The sequence below is a fragment of the Sebastes fasciatus genome, chromosome 12 (genome assembly GCF_043250625.1).
Source record: "Sebastes fasciatus isolate fSebFas1 chromosome 12, fSebFas1.pri, whole genome shotgun sequence".
NCBI classification, from domain to species: Eukaryota; Metazoa; Chordata; class Actinopteri; order Perciformes; family Sebastidae; genus Sebastes; species Sebastes fasciatus.
In genome coordinates this window covers 19090222-19112872 of record NC_133806.1, presented here as the reverse complement: position 1 = coordinate 19112872, position 22651 = coordinate 19090222, and the positions used below count along the sequence as shown (strand labels likewise).

The following is a 22651-nucleotide window of genomic DNA, read 5'->3' as shown; positions in this document are numbered from 1 at the left end:
AGGTTACAAAAAAATATTTATGTGTTACTCTTAAAAGGAGAATCTTTAGTAATTCATCATGCTCTTAAGGGGGCCAGGACATAGCATCTATGATAGTTGCTAATTTCAATTCTGTATGGGGTTGTGGGAGTATAACTTTAACATAAGAGTAGGGAACTCCAATGGTGCGGGAGAGACTCGGGTCCTGGGACACCAAACATCCTTGTAGAGCTTCATGGTGGAACTGAGAGCCTAATTCAACAAAACATATGTGCTGGGAGGTTCCCAGTAGATAACCCCAGTGTCACTCCCGCACTCAAACACTCAACCCCGTAACATTTACATTAGGTGGCTGGTGAATAGTGCTGCCTGTGTGATGGCTCTTTAGATTTATAACAGTGTAGGGTGATGTCCTCTGTGCTCTGCATTTGTGGGTGAGTACATCACTCTTCTGACATCTGAATGTGGCTTCTGTATGTGTTCATACTGGATTATTAAAGTCATGTGTAACACCATTTATAAATGTTCTCTGGCTGGGCTTTGAAAAGTGTCACATAAATGGATGATAACAATAAACTTTTATATATTTCACTTTCAAAGATTTTAATCTTATAATTTATATTACAACATTGGAAACAATGTTGGATTAATTTGTCACCACTGTGTTATTCTTCCTTTATAATTTACTTTGGCCGGCAAAACCATCTGTTTTATTAATAGTATTCATAAATAAACACACTGGTGATTTGAACTGAATAACTCTCAGGGGAGTTTTAGAGCTGGAAAATCTCTGTTTCTGCTATGTCTCAAGACAATTTACCTTTATATCATAAAGTTATAAATTTTCAATTGTATATTTGATCGTATATTTGATCGCCCCTCTTTACTGTAGTCTATAGAAGCATGTAACTATCTAACAGAGAGCAAATTATCTTGTTGGTCAGCTCAAAGTTGTTGGATACAGAAGGTCACAGAGGGCAACCAGCAACTGTGATATGTGACTTTCCCTGCATTTGTTTCCACATTTAGGTTAAACAGCCTATTCAGTATATCTCTCGTTCAGAAAATCACAAATGCATCTGCCTCATCTACATTTATGGGCTGTAACAAGTTGAATGAAGACGAATGATTAGTTGCAGCTATGCTCATCAAGCAGAACCATCAACAAATAACTGAAGACAGGCAATGCCAGCATCTTAAACGAAAGCCATCAGCTTCCTCAAACAAGAGGCTGTGTGTGATGTAATGCTTTTAAGGTAATATCCCAAAGTGTTCTCAAGCTAGAACTGGAAAAATAGTTTTACCATCACTGTGGTGAATGATCTGAAAATGGGCTGGGCCCAACAATGTCCCACTACATCATCACCACGCATTAACTTAAAGTTACTGCAAAGTCAATGAATGCAAAAAAGAATGTAACTGGAGAAAGTTTAAGTTACTAAAAATTATCACTGTACTTTTGCATTTTCAAAATCAATTTCTGGACAATTTGGGGCAGATCTGCATTTCCATACGCAAACAAGATTAATATTTACTGTCTACATACCAGTGCATTGTGCAGACATCCATTTTTGTCTTGCAAGTGATTGCATCACTCCATCTCTTCCACTGAAAACAGACGGGGGGGACAAATAGCTGGATAAGACGTTAAAATCATTCATATCTGTTGCTCTGACAAGTAAGTAAAATCTGCACATACAAGCTGTAGTTGTTTACTTTATGTAAACTGAAATGTGATTCCATACATAACTGAATCTTTGAATCTTGATCACTTTTTACAAGTGACAACACCTAGAACAGCAACATGTGTTCTTTTCTAGTTTGTCTTGTTTCAAACAACTGAATGAATACAATTATCTTGCAGCACATGATTCATCAAGTGATTTTGATGGTACTAAACCAATGTAGAATATCATCAGACAGAAGCAACTTGTATTTAAAATATATTTGATACTGCTCTCTTTGAGTACTTATTAGCATCTTGTATGCAACAACACTCGAGGAGAAATTTGGGAGAGTTAGAGGACCCCTAGATTACTGAACACAAAGAACAAACATGACTCATATTTATCTGCTGAACAACACTGCCACCTTGTGGCCATAAGATGCTTTTCAGTTAAGTGTTGCTCCAGTGTGTGATCCATGACACAACTGTATCACTAATGTTCATCACAAAAAATAATTACTGATAATCGCATAATCAATAAAGTAATTATTAGATCATTTTAGTGTGGATATAAGTGGATACAAATCCAAGTTTAGATTGGATTCATATTAACACAAACACTTTGTTGACACTTTGAGTTTGTTAAAGCAGTACACACCTTTAGAGTATACACACTGCATGGGGAGCTAATTGAAAAGTTGTAAGGATTCAGGAGGTAGTTTGAAGTAATGATGCTGATTTGCTACTGACAGTCCCTCTTTCTCTTCAATCCTGCCAACTAACTACACAAACTACATGTGTCAAGTTAGACGAAATTTTAAAACACCCAGCTTCCCCTCAAAATATACAAATACAGCTTGAAATGACTACTTGAGAGTTATGTGCATTTTTTTTTCGTGATAAAACTGAGCTTTGCTGAAATGTTATTTATTTAATCTATTGTATTATTACCATGGATCATAACAGCCTAATAATATACATTGTGTAGTTTATTTATTATTCATGTTTAAAATGTTACATTGTTACAACATAAACACTATTCTATATTTAGTTCAGAGTATTAGACTATTGTAGTGGCAATATTTAGTGAGTTAGTGATAAAAAAAAGGTAAGTTGATTCGTTGACTATGCGCTATTTTAATAGTAGAAGAAGAAGATCTAATTGAAAATGAACTTATTTCAATGGTGATATATATATATATATATATATATATATTTACAGTAAAGGTACTTAGTATTTGGTTAACACTGCTTCACAAGTTGTACAAAAGTACTTTATTCCATTCTATATCATTATAAATTGGGATTTAAAGGTCCCATATTGTGCTCATTTTCAGGTTCATACTTGTATTTTGTGTTTCTACTAGAACATGTTTACATGCTGTAATGTTAAAAAAACAACTTTATTTCCCTCATACTGTCTGTCTGAATATACCTGATTCACCCTCTGTCTGCAACGTTCCGTTTTACCACATTTTGACGGAATTGCAACAGAATTGCGTTGCTAGGCAACAGCGTGGGTCCATGTGTACTTCCTGTCAGCTGATGACATTCACATACACTGCAACCAGGAATAAACTGGGACACATTTAGAATGTTTACGTTTACAATCATGTAATGATCTATATAATTGTATATTTGTGACCTCACAAATGGACAGAAATCCTAACGGCTTGTTTCAAACGCACAATTTCTGAATACGGGCCGTTTGTGTATTTCTCTGTATATTGAGCGTTTTGATAGTTTAACAGTATATATAAAACACTTAAACCTGCTCTATATATATATATAAGACATGAAAATCTCACTTTTTTATAATATGGGACCTTTAAGTCGTCACAGTAGCCTTAAAAAGCTACTTTGGTCACTAGTAACCGGTATTTATTTTTTATTATTATTTATTATTTAATTATTAGTAGCAGGAACATTTTTTGGTTTGTTTATTGTAACTTTAAGATAAATATGATAAAAATTCACAATTATGAGATCAAATCTGTGTCTATTTATATTCAATTTATGTAATTTATAATATTTAAGATAAATATGATATAAATTCACAATTATTAGATCAAATCTGTGTCTTTATAAACAGTTTAAGCTTTTCTTGTGAAAGCCAGAGCGCCTTACATCCGGTCTGGTAGTGTCTCTCAACGCAGCCTGGAGGAGTCACCGCGCCGCACCGCACCGCACCGCCCCTGCTCTGCTCTGCCGCTCCAGCTGTTCTCCACCGCTGTCCGCCTGCTGTCTCCCCGCTGCTCGCTGCTGCTGCCGCCGCCGCCTGCTGCCCTCATTTCCAATGCAGCAGCGACCATGACAGGCATCGCCGCTGCTTCTTTCTTCTCCAACGCTTGCAGGTTCGGTGGCTGCGGACTCCACTTCGACTCTCTGGCCGAGCTCATCGTGCACATCGAGGACAACCACATCGGTAAGAGCCGATAAAGTCACGGAGCTGCCAGCAGCACAGCAGCAATGGCCGAGGGGTTTGCAAGCTAGTGGCTAAGTTAGCGAGCTAGCAAGTTACTTCCTGCGTCCTGACAACACTGTTGCTAGGTGTGGTGACTGCTGATGTGTATGTGATAGATATAACAGTTCCTGTTCACCAGCTGCATTTCTCTTATCAACGCTGTTATCACCGACTAGCTGCAGCACCGACACACCGACAGGAAGACAGTTTAGTGCAACATTATTGCAGTGCAAGGCCCGATGGCAGAGCAGCCTAGTGAGTTAAAGTTGCAGCCTGTAGAGGAGCCAATGAAGAGACATTGATTACTGATCAGTTTGAGTCAATTGAGCCTGACAACATAGTGCACTTTGCTGGAAGTAAGGATGCACTCTTAAACCCAAGTTACTGTCATGCATGTGTTAAAGTGGGTAGAACTGGAGATATATATGATGAAAAAAAAGTTATTTTTATAAATTGGTGACTATATCCTGACAGTAGTGCATGAGACAGGTAATCTGAATTAAAATCATGTGCCTCTGTGTTCTAATGGCATCTGCAAGATTTCACAGGCCGGAGGAAAACAACCAATCAGAGCCGAGCTGGAGCCTGTTGTCTCTGAGCAGCTGTCAATCACTGGCCAGCTCCGGTCAAACTAGGCAGCGCTGATCAAATATGAATCAATATTCTGTTACTGTAATGCCTATTCTATTTTGCGCCTGAAATGTTTTCAGAAACATCTTGTAGTGCACGGTTTACCTGTAAAATGAGAAAGTTTGAGACCTGGCAGTAGGGATGTTACGGTACCAGAAATCTAGTAGTCGATACCAATACCAGTGAATTGCTACGATTCTCGATACCAAATTCGATACCACGGCAAAAACAAAACAAAACAACAATAAATCCCATGTAATTCAACACGTACTCTTTTATTAAAAACATTTGAACATTACAAAAAACAGGCATGTAGCCTTTAAGTAATAAATAAAAATAATAGACCCATTTTGTTCATTTTGGCGTATCAGCGGCATGTTATCAATCGATAGTCAGACGACGGACACTACATACTGACCGTGAACGCATCTGGTCCGTCAGCTCAGAGTAGTAGGAGCAGGAGCAGAGGATTTGTTGTTTAAAAAGCAAACGCACCTATTTGGCAATATTTCACGTTTAATACCAATGCTATAAGGGAACCATAACATTAATGAGGTAATCGCTGCACGGCTGATGGAGCGGTCACAGCCAGTGTGCACGGAGCAGCGGCGCCAGGTAGACCCCCGCGGTAGAGCCCCACAGCAAAAGCGCTACCAGAGAGGACACATTGCCACCCATCAGTACAGATCAGAGTCAGCGCTCTGCACATTTTGAACGTAATCTTTCTTGTAAAATGTCCGGTGTAATCGGTGACACCGGTGTTGTCACAAGTTTATTAACCGATGGGAAAAATGTTCTCACTGTCACATCACTACCAATGACCATTACAGGCATCGTGCAGTACCGTCGGTACTGTAGAAAAAGAGTACCGTCACTTTTTTAGAATTTTGGCATCGACTTGGTACCGAAGTATCGGTTCTCGTGACATCCTTACCCGGCAGCCATGTTGAGATCTGTTGAGGAAATACCAAGCACCGCCCACCAGTCGGAGCACAGCCAATAGGAACGCTCTCTCTCTCTGAAATGACCTGTGATTGGCCAAAGTCTCCCGTAACAGGCTAGATTTTTTAAAGCCTGAAAACAGAGCCATGAGGAGGTGCAGATGTCTAGTTTTCTCTCAGAACATTTGAATTACAATATGCTGAAATGTTATTATGGAATTTTTGCCCAAATGATGCCAAAAACTTTTCTGCCTACTGCAGGTTTAAGTATCACATTTGTTTCGTTTCCAGTAATGATGTAGCCTAGTTTAGGGTAGGCTATTTCATTTTTTATTAATGTTGTTAGCATATCTTTGCAATTATTAAATATCTCACAGGGTAGTTTTTAGAGATGTACAACGTATCTACATATAACTGCTTATATCATTTTTAAAAAATCAATGTTATGTGTATGATATTTACTTACTGCCAGTGTTTGGCCAGTTGTATTTTGAAACAAAAGTACAAAAACAAAATGTTTTATTCATATTATTCTTATTCTTATTAATAATAATAATAATAATAATAATATTATTATTAATAATAATAATAATAATAAAAATGTTCCCCTCATTATTATAGCTTTGTAAATAACAACTTTTTCACAATTAAATCAAATCTCATAATTTAATATATCATATTGTCATATTTAGGACATACAAAATCATTGTAATGAGTAGCCTAAAAGTATTCAATAATAATAATAATGATAATAATAATTGTGCCTTTTTAAAAACATACAGTATATGAATAAATATACATATATCCCACATCACTTTTAACCATATATGGTGTCAGCTGATGTGAAAATATCAGATATACTGTATTGGTACTGTATTATACTGTAGAAAATAGCTTGCAATTATGTTCAGCCTTTGTTGTGTCTGTCCAGCTTACCATTTGGACCTTGACTTTGCTTCATGAGGACTATAACAAGTGTATCACAGTCAGAAAAATGATTCAATTTTATTATATTTTATTGTATTTAAATAATATCTAATCCCACATTAGTGCTGGTCTCCTGCACCAGCTCATAGCATGCTTAACACTTAACTCTGCTATCAATGCAAACATACTGTAGCTCATAATGATGCCCTCCTGACTGCACATCAAGTCCCACAATAGTCAACAGCACCACCTCTAGTTCATGTGAGGCGAAACAATAACAAGAAGCCTTGTGTGTGGCGATGGGGAAGTCATTATGAATCAAGCCATGAAAACATTTATTTGCTTCAGCTACTTTACGATACATTTTTCTAGTTGGCGAAATCTCAGACTTCTGTTTGAGTTATTTGTGTGACAATTGGTGGCCAATTCCAGATGGTGCCCATTTAATTGGAGCATCGCTAACTTGTGTGTTTACTGTAATGCAGTTAGTTATTTATGTGCTTACAAAGCACTTCATGGTCTAAATCACCCCTTACAGGTATGAAAAGGTATGTTTTTATTTACTGTACGAATATGTACAAATAAAAGTATGGTATAGAGTTTATATGACAACTTAATTTTAAGGATTTTAATTTAATTTCCAGGTGGTTGCATGTTACTGTTTAGTGCCACATACCAATGTATTTATAGCCTTTATTCACTTTATTTTTATATATATAAAAATACCAAAGCACCAAATCACTATATATAGAAATGTGCATTTCACTTTATTTATTTATTGTCTGTTTTGGTCCTCAACTATATTGCTATATCCCTGTATTTAATAGAAGTACATAAAAGTGTATTAACAAAAAAACTATAATTTACTTTTATCTTACATACATTTTACATTATATCATATGTTATCAGCATTACATTTTTGTGTTGCACTAAAGCATTTATATCTTTTAACTACGCCCGGTCTACAAAGTGAATTCCCGTCCTCACAGTGTGACACTCTTTTAGTTCCTACATCTGTTTCAATCTAATATTTCAGACTCTTATTATTGAAGCTGACAAGGCCCAGCTGTCTGTGTTGTTCTTGTTTGTTGCTTGACTGGCTTTAATACCCTCTGCCCTCCGATTGTGTGCTGTGCATGTGTCCGAGGTGTTAGCCTCAGAAAAAAATGCTTCTAAATGACTTATTGGGGAATAATGAGGCAATTAGTTGGCTCAGAGTGGAAAAACTTTGCTGCCCCCCTCCTTTGTCCGCTGGCCTGTGCCCACTCTGAGAAGTGCGAAATCTTGCGCGCTGTGCCAAGTGCCTGTGAAGCATAATTACAGAGAGAGTGCTTGATTTGGCCTGTCTTCCTCCTCATCTGGTGGCCTGCTGCTTAAAGCACATTCTCCTTTATAATTAGGCGCCTGGAAAACAAGCGCACATTCTTGTCCCCGTTTTCCCCAGCCGGCCTGCTGCTCAGGTCCGTGAACAAGAGGTGGCGCTGCTCTGCTGTCGGTTGAAGGGGGCTCTCTCTTGAGATGCCTGGTTTGTACAGTAAAGGCTTATGGCGGATATTGTAGGCCAAAACTTACTTCCTGGACTAATTTAACAACACAGCGTATTGTGTCATATAGTAAACAGCCCAAAGAGACAAGCGTCAGCAAATGAAAACATGTTGAAAAGGATAATTGGTAAATTAGTGAGATAACTAATCGGTAATTTACAGAATACTTCTTATAATTGAATATAGCATAATCCTTCCAAAGTGATTTTGTACCCATACATCTCTGTACTATTTATTACAGTAACTTCAAAATATACAAACACAGGGCTCGGCGATTATGGACAAATCAAAATAAAATCAATTTTCACATTTTAAAAACTTGAGTGCAAAATGAACTTAGAAGATTTAAGTGCAATTATAAAGAAAAAAATAAATAAATATAGGTCTAACCTATATCGTGATAGAAACAATATAGAAAAATATATACAATAGACATCATTATCACGATGTATATCGTAATATTGCTCAGAAAACACATACAGCTATGTGAGAAAGTGTTATGCTTTTCCTGAAAAACTTAAATTAGAATATCTTAAAACAAATATCAAATCAATATTAAATACAGAATAATTTCCATCCCACATCAATTATGATAAAACAAACTCAAAATGGATCTGCTAGTGTTTGTCCACCAACGTGACAGCAAGATTCAATTTGATGAGTGTTGGGTGGTCCGCTAGACCTTTGTGAACAAATTCAAGCTAACTTTAAGAGAGTAGATTGTTAATGAGCCGCAGAAAACACCAGTAAGACCAGAGGAAGGTTTTTAACACTGAGCCTAAGTCACGTTAAGCTTGAAAGATCTCCTCAATGGTCTGGTATTCTTGTGCGGCAATGAAGGAACTGCACGCACTAAGCCAGTGAAATGTTTACCTTGTCACTGAGCGACCAGGCCACTGTAGACTAGAAGCAAATAGCGACCGTGTTATTTAGACCTGAGAGTGTCCAGGCTCGGTAACAATGAGTCTGTTTGTTGCCAATACTCACTGGAGGCTCATTTAGTACATTTTGGTATGCACCCCCAAAATCTGTGCGGAAGTGATAAATTTGGGAAGCAGTAACTAGTTCCCTGATCTGTGCACCTGGTGGACCTAATTACATTTCCCCATCCCCCGACACCAGTGCTCCTGTTCCTGTGCGGTGACTGCGACATGAGGGGCTCCTGTACTCGATAAAACATTCTTCATAGGAGATGATGTACAGCCTGACATCACACAACACGGGAGTGTAGCTCGACGCAGAACGGATGTGAAATTTTTGCGGAAATTTGTGACTTTTCTTTTAAGATTGTGTTCAATTTCTTCAATAGATCATGTTAAACACGTAACATATGTCAAATGCTGCCGATATGAGGATTCTTCTTTTACTACAGCTACATAAATTAGACTTTAAAACCTAAATTTAACCTAAAACTTGTCATTTATTGGTTATTTGGCAAATTACACTATCTCTTCATTCAGTGTATCCCTGAGATTCTCTGACCTTTGTAAATAAAAGTGGTCTGATATCCCACCTACTTTACTATGGATTTAAGCAAAAGTGTGTCACTTTTCCAGCTTTCAAAAAATGCAGGTTTGAGAACACCGAGTACCTGCAATTTAAACATGAACACGGTCAAATTCAAAGATGGCAAAAACAGTATACTAGTCTAAAAACACTGGCATTTGTGTTGAAAAATGCATATTAGAGGTGAAATGATTAGTCAATTATTCAATTAATAAGCGCTTCTTTAATTTTTCAAGCAAAAATGACAAACATTCACTAGTTACAGCTCTTCCATTATAATGATTTGCTGCTTTTCTCTGTTTTACATTTTTATAACTAGAGCTACATCGATTAATTGATAAGTTGTCAACTATTAAATGAATCGGCAACTATTTTGAGTAATTTTTTAAAGAAACAAAAGTCAAAATTCTCTGATTCCAGCTTTAATGTGGATATTTTGTGGTTTCTTTACTTCTCTATGACTTGAATAACTGAGTTTTGGACAAAACAAGACATTTGAGGACATCGTCTTGGGTTTTGGGAAACACTGATTGACATTTTTCACCATTTTCTGACGTTTTATAAACCAAACAACTTATCGATTAATCGAGAAAATAATCGACAGATTAATCAACTATGAAAATAATCGTTAGTTGCAGCCCTATTGTACACTGAATATCTTTGGGTTTTGGACTGTTGGTCAGAGAAAACAAGCAATTGTAGTCGTCTGGAGCTCTGAGAAACTAAAATTGTTTGGACATTTTGTACATTATATATACAGTATATCCTTTATTTAACCAGGTAAAAGTCTCGTTGAGATTAAAATCTCTTTTTCAAGAGTCACCAGGCCGAGCATTAAACGATAAATAGAGAATATAATCGACAGATAAATCGAAAAAAAATGAAAATAATCTTTAGTTGCTGCACTAATGCATATCACAAATCCAATACGTCTGCGATGAGCAGCAATAAGTGTGTGTGTTTTATACGTGTCCCCTTGTATTTTCCCGTGTGTTTGTACAAATGTGTCTTTATGTGTTGCAGTGCACGTGTATACGTTTAGGTTGCTGTCTGTGCTAAACATATTTACGATAGATCATTTTAACCTCCTTGGGTTTTTTTTTCAGTAACCCGCGAAGGCAGCTTACACATGGATCTTGACTCCGTTTCATTTCCTCCTCAGAGGTCACATCGTAATGAATTACCTGTGCCACCACTCCTGGTAATGTCCCCCGCTGCTCACAGCCGCCATAAACATGTCACCATAATGCTCACCACTCCGCTCTACCCCACCGTGCATTTGGCCATGAGGGTGGATGGGGAGAGCCAGACACTGGTGGAAATGAGAGAGGGAGCTGTGCGTCTGGTGTGTGTGTGTTTGTGTGTATGTGTGTGTGAGGGAGAGGGTCGTGGAGGGCGTTATGAGAGGGCAGCAGGCGTCACTTCCCCCGTTGCCTTAGGAAGGTTTGTTGTGTGATCGTCCCTTGGTTTCCTGTTGCAGGCCGTCACAGGGGCCCTAATGAGAACATGTTATTGCATCATGTTTTCTGCACTCGTACACTGCAGCCACTGACTTGGTCAGTATACGCTCACGTACACATAGACACTAACAATAGGCATAGTCAATGCTTATAAAGTAAGGTGTAAGTAAGGTCGCGTTAAGGCTAAGCAGGTTTGATGAAATGAGAAATATATAAGGGTAAAAAGGGAAATAAATATAGGGTATATTATTGTTTTTTTAAAGGGAAATGCATCGGGGTTTTTAAATATCAAGAAAAATAGATAAGAAACACTAAACTCTGGATGGAAACATGATCCATTTCTAAGACTGGGTGTAGTTTCACTAAATGCTTTTTTAATTACTTAAAGGTTTTTCAGCAGCTTTCTCACACATTGCGACCGTTTGTGAGCTACAATTTACAGAAAATGGAATTTGCTGGAAAAACAAGACACCTTGCGTGTGAACATTTATGATTTTCAGAGTAAATCATATTTTTTTGTACATCTTTAAAAGTAGTATATTTCAGTGAAAATCAAACATTTGAAGAACCTTATTATAGATTAATTATACATATATCTGTTCTTGTTTACCTTTCTCTTTTCCATCCCACACCTCACTTCTAAACAATCACTGGGGCTGATAAGGAACCGATTGTTTGCCTCTGGAATTAGTGATGTTGAATAAATGCCCTTTTCTGTTTCCCAGAAGGCCTCTAACAGTCGGCCACCAAGGTGGACCACCTGTGTAGTTTGATTAGAGGTGGTTCTCATCTCTACTTCAGGCGCCTGCTTCGTCCCTCTCCTTGACTGCTGGTGGCCCCAAAAGAATAGCAGAGTCTGCGGGGGGAAGTGGCCCCTGCAGGCCTCCCTCGCCCCCAGTCCCCACCTGAGGTGTGCGTGATTTACAGTGTGTGGGAACAGATTGATCCACTGCTGTTTGAGCGCTCCGTGAGCAGGCTGCCATTCCACTCCTAGAGTCTCATTAGGGATCTTAGGAGGGATTTTCTTGTGCACTCACGCACACACATACCAACACACAGCAGCTCAGAATAGCCTCTGCACTGCCTCTGGCTTTTGGCAGGGGAATAGTGCCGCTATGTCTTTCCTACTCTGTGTTTCCATGACTTTGGCTGGAGAGTAGAGAGAGGTGTGCTGTCCTTCTCATTGGGGATAAATCCACTGTTAATGAAACACTTGCTTACGACTGAGGCCTTGAGAGAACCCTCCTGAGCCTCAGGCGCTGAGGTTTAAGCTGTTCTTAGAGCCTACCTGCCAGTATCATAAAACTTCGCCACTATTTCATCGTTGACCAAGCGGCTTGGCCGTAACCACAGAGTGGATGGTGCCATGCGTCTTTCGTCGCCCGTGTCTACTTTTCAGTAAGACGGACATTGGTTTGTTGACTTAGATTCCTGTTAGACCTCTAAAATGTATGCTTCCTCGTTTATACTTAAATGTGGTTTGGGTTGAGTTTTTACTGGTCAACATCCACTTTCACCTTGTTCATGACAGAATTAAGCCAGTAGTTGAAATAGAGAGTGCAGTCTGCGCTGTGTGTTTCCTTTATAGATGTGGGTGTACTAAATTTATACACCATGTTGGTATTTGTTTTTAAGAATATTTTTAACTTTTGTCTACATGCATAGATGTGTCATTATGGCTTCTAGAGGACAAGATGAGTAGATGTTTTTTGTGATTAGCTCGACCTAAGGAGAGGTTAAATCCACTTAAAACTGTTTTGAGAGCTCATTTTGAGTGATTACCTGGTCAGAAATTAACAATCACAATGACTAAATTGTAAAATATTGGAACTAAAAGTAGGATACACTCAACATCAATAAATATCTGTCATGTCTTGATTATGCCTGGACATTCTCCAATATTGGTGCCAGTCACTGACTTGAACAATACCTTTTGGATACCTTATTTTAAAGAATATTAACATGTGTTTCTACTAACTCCTTTTTTCCATTTAACAAAATATAAAAACTTCTGAATTCAAGAATTTTACTTAACTAAAATACAGTTTAAAGGTGCTCTATAAAATATCCAGAGCATTACTATAGCAGCAAAAAACAACACAAATATTTGCTATGTAAAGATAAAGAGGAGTCATGTCTACCTGAGTAGAGAATGAAGTCGCTTTCTCTCTGTGTGTGTTGTAATCAGAGTTTCTCCGCGCTTTGTTGACAAATCCGAACCGGCAGCACGTGCTTTTAGTGCGCGTTCGTGCATCGCAACCGACGGCACTGTTGCGGAAGCGTGGCACCCAGGCTCCGGTTCCCCCCCCAGGTTAACACTGTTAGCTCTGTCAGCAGTGTTGCCTTTGTTTTCACTGTTAGCACCGTTAGCACCGTTAGCTGAGAGCCACCAGCTCAGCTGTCGCCATGTTGAGAGCCATGCAGAGGCCATATCCGGAGCATTAATATAGCAGCAAACAACTATTTGCTATGTAAAAATAGAGGAGTAATGTCTACCTGAGCAGAGAATGAAGTCACTCCCCCTCTTGTGTGTGTTGTAATCTGAGTTTCTCTGTGCTTTGTTGACCTAGCATGCTTTTAGTGCATGTGAGCGTGCCCCAATAATAAAATGAATAAAAACTCATGAATATTAGCCTAGTTTATACCAGAGATTCACACAAATCCATTCTAGAGGGGTGAATTATTAAATTTTCAACAACAAAAAAATGTCTTAAAAGTAGGCCTATTTAACATAAAAATGCTGTTGCATTATTTTGTTATTTTCAATCTTTAAAAGTCACCAGAATGCCGGAAACAAAGTCACTGAAACTGGAGGACCCCCAGACCCCTCGCTTTGGTTTTTAAATCCTCCCTATTTTTAAGGTCTCAAGGTAGGCAAGTATGGTAAATGTGTGATGAAATCATAAGTAAACAAGACTAAATATGACCATGTATTTAATGCCAATTGTCAATACTTTTACAGTTATTGATAATCGATGGTGCAGATGCATCTCAGTTGGTATTGACGTTCGATTCCTAGCACTAATCTTGTCCCTTCAGACACCTCTATTTTCTGTCCCCATTACAGTAAAGAATATATCATCATCTAATGGTGGTAATCGGAGAGCATTATCAAAATCTAATCAGCTCTTCTTTGGCACGAGGGCTTTCTGTCCAGCTGTTTTAGGTGTTTTTGTTCCAGGCAAACAAACAAACAGGAGGAAAAGCCCAACACTGTGGAAGTAATGGAGTATGACTCAGGGGGTTATTACAGCCTCCTAAAGGTGTTGCTTATCCCTTTAAACAAGACAACTTTAATTACACTATTTCCACATGTTTTCTATCACAGCCATTTTTAAATCTTATCAACTAGGACTGGGCTGCTGCTTTGTTTTCTGTTTGCTGAATATACAGATTCTATTAACGCTGCAGTGTAGTCACTCACTGTGGCATCATTTGAAAGTTTAATGTTACAAATAGCCCTAGGTGTAAGTGTTGTGTATAAATGAGCTTGTGGATGGAAACAAGCAATAGATTTGACCACATGGGGCTGCAGGCTTTCACAGCTCTGTCAGAGGCAGACAGGGAGGCTCAGCTGGTTAGTGGTAGACACTGTTGTTTTATGGGGCATCTCTCTTCTCCCACATGGACGGCAGCGGGAAGAGCGTTTGAAGTCAGACCCGCTTCACCTCAGGGTGTGGAGATTGGCTATTGTTGTACATTTAGCACTGCTGAGCAAGATGAATGTCTGGAGCACAGCATGGGAAAACGCAGTATGTGTCAAGTGTGGTCATGTATGAGCAATGTGGCATCTTTGCCATGGAAATTCAAAAGACAAAGGCACTCGAGATATTACTTTCTCCATCAAAGTAAACAGTGTAGCAGATTATAGCTTCAGACAGACTGGACCCTGTGTTTTTTACCAACAGTGAAGTAGCCTAATCATGCAGCAAAGAGCACAGAGGGCAATTAATTCAACTAATAGAAAAAAAGTGTACATAGATCCAGAGGAAATAAGTCAAGAAACCAGCATCAGCTTGGAAACAGTGACTGCAAGTCTAGACAGTGGTGCATGACATCATGTGTCAACTAATTGTACTGCGCATTGCACAATATCCTGCATTTTGATTATTTTCACAAAACAGTTTTTATTAGTCTTGATTCGTGGAGTCAGCTGAGCATGCATGCTGTTTGACAGCCCAACTCCTCACATTCATTCATGCACACACATGCATACCTGGGACTCACCCAGTTCAGCCACAGTCTGCTACTGGTTGCCACTGAGGGCACTATTCACCGATGTAGGGTTTTTGAAGGTAGCAGAGAGCAAAAGTTCAGTCACAAGTGTACATCTCCATGTTGGTATTTGCTTTTAAGAATAGTTTTAGCTTTTGTCTACATGCGTAGATGTGTCATTATGACTTCTAGAGGACAAGATGAGTAGATGTTTTTTGTGATTAGCTCTATCTAAGGAGAAGTTAAATCCACTTAAAACAGTTTCGAGAGCTCATTTTGAGTGATTACCTGGTAAGAAATGAACAATCACAGTGACTAAATTGTAAAATATTGGAACTAAAAGTAGGATACACACAACATCAATAAATATCTGTAATGTCTTGATTATGCCTCGACATTCTCCAATATTGGTGCCAGTCACTAACTTAAACAATACTTTTTGGATATCTTATTTTAACATGTGTTTCTACTAACTCCTTTTTTCCATTTAACAAAATATACAAACTTCTGAATTCAAGAATTTTACTTAACTAAAAATACAGTTTAAAGGTGCTCTATACAATATCCAGAGCATTACTATAGCAGCAAAAAACAACACAAATATTTGCTATGTAAAGATAAAGAGGAGTCATGTCTACCTGAGTAGAGAATGAAGTCGCTTTCTCACTGTGTGTGTTGTAATCAGAGTATCTCTGCGCTTTGTTGACAAATCCAAGCCGGCAGCATGTGCTTTTAGTGCGCGTTCGTGCATCGCAACCGACGGCACTGTTGCGGAAGCGTTGCACCCAGGCTCCGGTTCCCCCCCCAGGCTAACACTGTTAGCTCTGTCAGCAGTGTTAGCCTTTGTTTTCACTGTTAGCACCGCTAGCTGCGAGCTAGCAGCTCAGCCGTCGCCATGTTGAGAGCCATGCGGAGGCAATAGAAATGCTCCCAATCTCGCATTTTGCACCTTTAACATTTAAACAAAAAATCTGTAGTTTAATTGCACCTCCTTTTAAACATGAATAAAGTCAATGAAATGTACCCCATCCCTGCACCTTTGCACCATCTGTGCCTGGGCAGTGCAAGGACATTCAAGGCAAGGTAGTACACTTCATTGAAAACAATTGGGAGAGTTATGGTTCGGAAGCCAGTTAGGGATCCTTGTCACTGCACCAGTAACTTCTGGTTGGTGGTCAGGATGCTTGTTTGGAGAAGGGTAGGATCAGGGAGGATATCTTGTGAATCTCTGTGTGTTTCATCCTCCCCAGTGACACAAAGACTGCAGCGCTGGGGGGAACTGGCCGTACCAAATAGGGAGAAAAACAGAAAACTGCAAAATAAAAAACAAAAAACAAGCACACTGCTATTCTCAATATTGCCTTATATGACAAGATTTAACCACTCACGGTCTCTCTCGTCCGCTCAGACACAGACCCCCGACTTCTGGAGAAGCAGGAGCAGCAGCAGCCGACATATGTCGCCCTCAGCTACGTCAACAGGTAAAGAAGTGTATGAACTATTACCGGGAAAGAAAACAGCTGAATTTCCACTTTTTCGTGCAGTAACTCTAATATAAGTAAATCTACTTATAATAATTATGACATCGATGTTATTAGTCTTTGACCCCGTAAAGATTTATCTACAAGAGTCTTCTACATCAGTGAGTATTACTACTGTGTCTTATGAGCTCCTATGAGCTTCTTCTACCAGCAATGTCAAATGTCATCTGGTGGATTGCTTAGATGAATTACTCCAGTATTTGGTAGCTGTTTTATTTTTATTGCTCTAGGTTCATCCCAGTCGTCTTTGATATGGTGCTTGAATAGTGGTTTTAAAAGCCTTATGCAACAAGCCAGTGAACAAGAAGGTCTGCCGCTGTCTCCCTGCCTCCACAAACACATCTTGATGTGGTTATCGCTTAATTTGTTAATTCCACTTTTGCTTTAACAATGTCTATGTTAACATTTCATTTTTATGATGCGCATTTACCAAAGACTTTACTATCCGTCATAAACCCTGGTGTAAGGTTTTTTTGATGGGAATAGAGCCAATTATGTTTTTTTTTTTCCTCAAACATGTGTTCTACAGTAGCAAATACTGCACTTTGTAAACATCAGGGAACAGTAGCAAGTATTGAAAACTGAATGAGATGACCCTCTTTTCATAAGAAACCCTGACCGGTCTTATGTCCCACAACGCCAGGTTCATGACAGATGCTGCGCGGCGAGAACACGAGACCCTGAAGAAGAAGGTGCAGCCCAAGTTGTCTCTGTCTCTGACAGGCAGTCTGTCGCGCAGCAGTGTTTCCACTCCGCCTCGCCACACCAGTGGAAACCTCACCCCTCCAGTCACCCCACCCATCACCCCTTCCTCTTCCTTCCGCAGCAGCACGCCTACAGGTACATAACCAACCTTAACACACTCACCTCTCCAGTTAGATCCAGAATGGAGTGACTGATGGCAGTGAAATACATGTTATGCATTGTTTATTAAGCAAGCAGCAGAGTGGTGTAGCAGTGAAGGAGACCGATATTCATCGGGGAGGTCCGTTTTCAAGACACCGTGAAGGCAAGCATCCACCCTGCTGATGTCAATCTGAATCAGTTTAGATACTTAGTGCTCTCACCCTCCTATATCATGAAGGAGAGCAATGAGGCAAATATTGAATGTCCTCTTAAGGGATAAAATAAGAATCACAAAAGGCTGCTCCCCTTGTCTTCTTACTTCTTACTTCAAGGAACAGTCTGTAACATTTCAGAGGATCTATTATGAGATATGGAATATAATATTCATATCTATGTTTTCATTAGTGTATAATCACCTGAAACTAAGAATTGGTGTGTTTTCGTTAGCTTAGAATGAGCCCTTCATATCTACATAGGGAGTGGGTCCTCTTCACGGAGTCCGCCAATGTTGCTCCGCCATGTTTCTACAGTAGCCGAGAACAGACAAACCAAACACTGACTCTAGAGCGAGCCTTTTGCGTTTTTTTACGTAACCTGAAGGCCTCCGTAGTTCTCCGACATGCTTGTGAAACTGTGGCAACGTGAGCTGCAGAGTGCAGAACTGTGGTAACGCCAGCCGCCGCCTGACTTCTGTTGCTCCTTAAGTAGTGTTATTATGGTATGGATGGCCTCTGAGCGAAGGCGAATGGCGTTACCGCAGATTTGCACTCGGCGGCTCACGTTACCGCAGTCTTGGAAAGGGAGGAGTGAGTAGAGGGATACCCAGTTGGTTGCAATCTGCAACCACACCACTAGTTGCTGCCAAATCCGACACACTTCACCTTCAAGCTGTAACAGCTGAAATTAATGTCAAGATGTACTGGCAGAGAGCACATAATATCTTCACCCTTTATTCAGTTTTAAAATGATATGAAATCGAAATTGAAATGATATGATTGGGTGTTGCTTGTCAAAAATTCAAAGGATGTGATATTTCATTATTAACTTGTTGGTTACATCTCAATGTTTTCAATCACTCGGTTAATGAACTCAACATCTATGACTCCAGAGCAGGGCTGAAAGTTTGGCACTATATAAATGAATTATCCTGTAAGTAAAAGCATCAGCAGGAGAGCTTAGGAGCTTCAAGCTACAGAGAAAGAGGGGCAGCTTTCATAGTCCGGCTGATTAGTCTTAATTGACTACAGTGTACATTACATAACAGAAAAAAAAACTTCTAGTTCTTTCCCTTGTAATGTTTTCCCATGTACTCATGTCCTTGTTTCGCCTTGTTTTTGCTCTTGTGGTTTTTTAAGTTTGTCTTCTGGCATAACATCTTTAATTAATTGATGAAACTTTTCAAACCGCAAGACCTCAATAAAATGCAAACATTCTTTCCCACAACTGGCATATTTCCGGAAAACTTCTTGGGCACTGTAACACATAAAGTAGAGATTACTTTAACACTGCCCCAAAGCATTTGTTGGGAACGGTCCACGCTTGTGAGTCTGAAAGCTCAAAGGCCAGGATCTCATCGATCTCACACAGATTAGTCATCAAGTGTGCATAGATCAGAGCTCCGTGGAGAACAGTTTGCATGTCTGCTCGTGATGCCCTGAGTCAATTCCTGTTTGACTTCCTGTCTCTCACCCTCCCACAGGTAGCGAGTGTGATGAGGAGGAGGTAGACTTTGAGGAGTCTGACAGTGATGAGTCGTGGACCACAGAGAGCGCCATCAGCTCCGAGTCCATCCTCAGTTCTATGTGCATGAACGGAGGAGACGAGAAGCCTTTCGCTTGCCCCGTTCCAGGCTGTAAAAAGAGATACAAGGTAGGCTTGACTCAGCATCTACACATTATAGATGAGACATAATGTGTGAGATTTGTGATTTGTGTAAAAATCAAAAAATGGGAGTCCCTGCTGTTGACAATGGAAAATCAGTCGAGCATTACAGCATGTCAACATAGATGCATACATGTAGTCCACTTCAGTGATGTGGAGTTTTACAGGATTTTCCGTTCACATCTGGCGTGTGCGGTCGGGATAAATTATGTGCAGCTTGAGAAAATTGCAATGCTGACGTGAATGACAGGGTTATGGGCGATGACTTAGTCTGAGGCAGCAGGCAGCATTAGGCATCTGTTTAGGGGCAGAACAAGACATTTGATTTCCTCTCTATAGCCTACTGTCAACAAGCAACCTCTTTTTTATTTATATGTACGTAAGAGATATTAAAATGTATTAAAAAAATTTTTTTTTGAGAGGTACAGGGATGAGGAAAGGGCCTTGTCTCTCTCAGGACTGTGACACTTGTTGATGTGATTGTTGTTATTTTATATATTAAGATGATTATTTATGTGTCTATGTGATAAACATTAAGTTCATTATTTAAGTTATAGAAGGACCTTATAAATGTTTACTTCTGCCAGAGGTAGAAGAAGTACTCAGATGTTTTACTCCAGTAAAAGTAGAAGTGTGACAGTGTAGAAATACTCTGTTACAAATATAACTTCTCCATTCAAAATATTACTTAAGTAAAAGTACAAAAGTATTACCATCAAAATATACCAAAAGTAAAAGTACTCATGCAGAATGGCTCCTTTCATAGTGTTATATATTATATTATTGTGTTTTGTCACTAATGAATACATTTTAATGTTGTAATTCTTCAATGTGGAGACAATTTTAGATACTTTTGTGTACTACTGGGTAGATTAGTAGTAGTAGTAGTAACTAATAACATCTAGAGTATAAAGAGTATAAAGTAGCAGCAAATGGAAATACGTAAAGTACAAGTACCTCAAAATTGTACAGTACTTGAGTAAATGTACTTTTCATTTTATTGGTAATTCTTGCTTTGACTTCTCATTACTTGTTACATGTTCAAAATGCATCTATTTTATCTTACTGAAGTTACTTCTTATTAGTAAAATGTAAGAGGAAGATGTGGGGAAACTCAGCCAAAGTGAAGGTTGAGTGTCATATTCTTTGCTTCGTTACAGAATGTGAACGGGATCAAGTATCACGCCAAGAACGGCCACCGTACCCAGATAAGGGTGCGCAAACCCTTCAAGTGCCGGTGTGGGAAGAGCTACAAAACGTCTCAGGGTCTCCGCCACCACACCATCAACTTCCACCCGCCCATCTCTACCGACATCATCCGCAAGATGCAGCAGTAGAGATTGGAGTGAGCGACCAGCACTCTCCCTCAGGCCATCTCCCGACCATCTGACCACCACCATCACCAGCAATGGCTGTTTCTCATTCCACCCCGTTCATTCATCCTCCCCTCCCACCTCCCTTAAACCCTCTTTCCCTCTCTCTTATCCCACTTTGCTATGACACTATTTTTGATTGCATGGTATAAATGTGTTATTATTCATCCTTAACTTTTATTCTGAATGTTAAATCTTTATGTAGTTCACAGTTTTGTATTTTGCACATTTAAGCTATCATTTATCTATTTGACTTTATTTTTTTCGACATACGGTGCTCGTTTGATGATGAGGGCTTGTTGTAGACTAGCCACACCAAATCATGAGTAGCCTTGCATGTACATCCTGCTTTACAGGCAGTGTGACGTCAGAGGAAACTGAGGAAAGGTTTTTTTTTACAGAAAGGAGGCACCATTTCCAGCTTCTGTCTCATTTGAACCTAAAAAATGGGACAGAGGTAAATGAAAACAATCAGAATGTGTGCAGTATAACGTGTTTCATTCTCTTATCAGATTTAATGTTAATAATCAGTTTGACTTTTTCCGTTCATATCACAAGTTCCAAAACCTTTTTTCATCTGTTTTACTGCAAACACTTGTGTGTGAGCACCAAAGGATGATCTCAGGTGACGTTTGCAAGCATTTCAGCACCACAATCCTGCCCAAGTGTTCTGATAGTATTGATGCTGTTCAGTGGGATCATGGGAACTCTTGTGTGTCACAATGTTCCCGGTCACTTTCCTGAAGACTTAAGCAGTTTTCCCTTGCTGTTTTTTAACAGTGAGGGATTGAAGCACTTTTTTGTAACAAGTTGCCAACAAATTAGCATTTTTTGCCAACATCTCGTTTCTGGTGTTTGTACAGTAGCTACCGAGAAACGAGTCAAAAGGCCTTCAGAGCAGAAAGTTTGCAAGTTCTCCATTGCTCCAAGGGAAGACGTATACCAAACCTCCAGTGTTTCCAGTATTGTGAGATTTCTGTATGTACAGTAGTTGCCTTGAATTGTAAACCATTCCAATCAGTGCAGATCTTTGTATGGCTTTATTTTGACAGTTCAAACTAATTCAGCTGACGTTACGCAGACAGCTCAGCCCAGACTGTTCGCCGACTCCCCGCTCTTTTGAAACCATGTGATTGTGTTTGTCATGGATAGAAGAAAAGCCGGGGGAACGACGTTAGCCATGTATTTAGCACATTTATGTCGGGCTGTGAGATAAAACACATGGCGGCTCCTACTGTGTGCCATAAAAAACACGTCAGTACAACCCCCATTTAATCCCCGAAAGTAATGAACTGCAGATCATTAAATGCCACAAAATTGGGGATTTATCAACTTTGAGCCATTAGGTAAACATCTTCACTGCATGGATGTTAGTGTTAATGAACTACGGTCCAATTGTGACAGTATTGTACTGCCAGTACGGAGGAAAAGTCTTTGATATAGTGTACAGTGAATGTATTGTTATGTGTTAAGTGCATTAAATTATATTTTCATATGTTTCTGGAGTTTAAAAAACAACAATAGTATAATGTGTATGAAAAGACAACACCAGAGGTTGTTTGGAGAAACACTGGTGATGTACTGTATTTCTTCAAAAAGCTGCTTCATGTAAAACTTTTGTTACATTTAGAATAAAAAGTCCTCTGATGTGTGCCTAAAGACTCCTGCATCGTCATTA

The 22651-nt window shown here is 39.2% G+C and overlaps 1 protein-coding gene across 1 annotated transcript; it reads left to right on the top strand.

Annotated features, from left to right (window-relative positions):
- Positions 1-3935: 3935 nt before the first annotated feature.
- Positions 3936-22626, top strand: jazf1b (JAZF zinc finger 1b). The gene is made up of 5 exons (XM_074653890.1): positions 3936-4070; positions 16741-16813; positions 17517-17713; positions 19419-19588; positions 20761-22626. Exons 1-5 carry the CDS (start codon positions 3956-3958, stop codon positions 20935-20937), a joined length of 732 nt encoding a protein of 243 aa, XP_074509991.1. The 5' UTR covers positions 3936-3955; the 3' UTR covers positions 20938-22626.
- Positions 22627-22651: the final 25 nt, after the last annotated feature.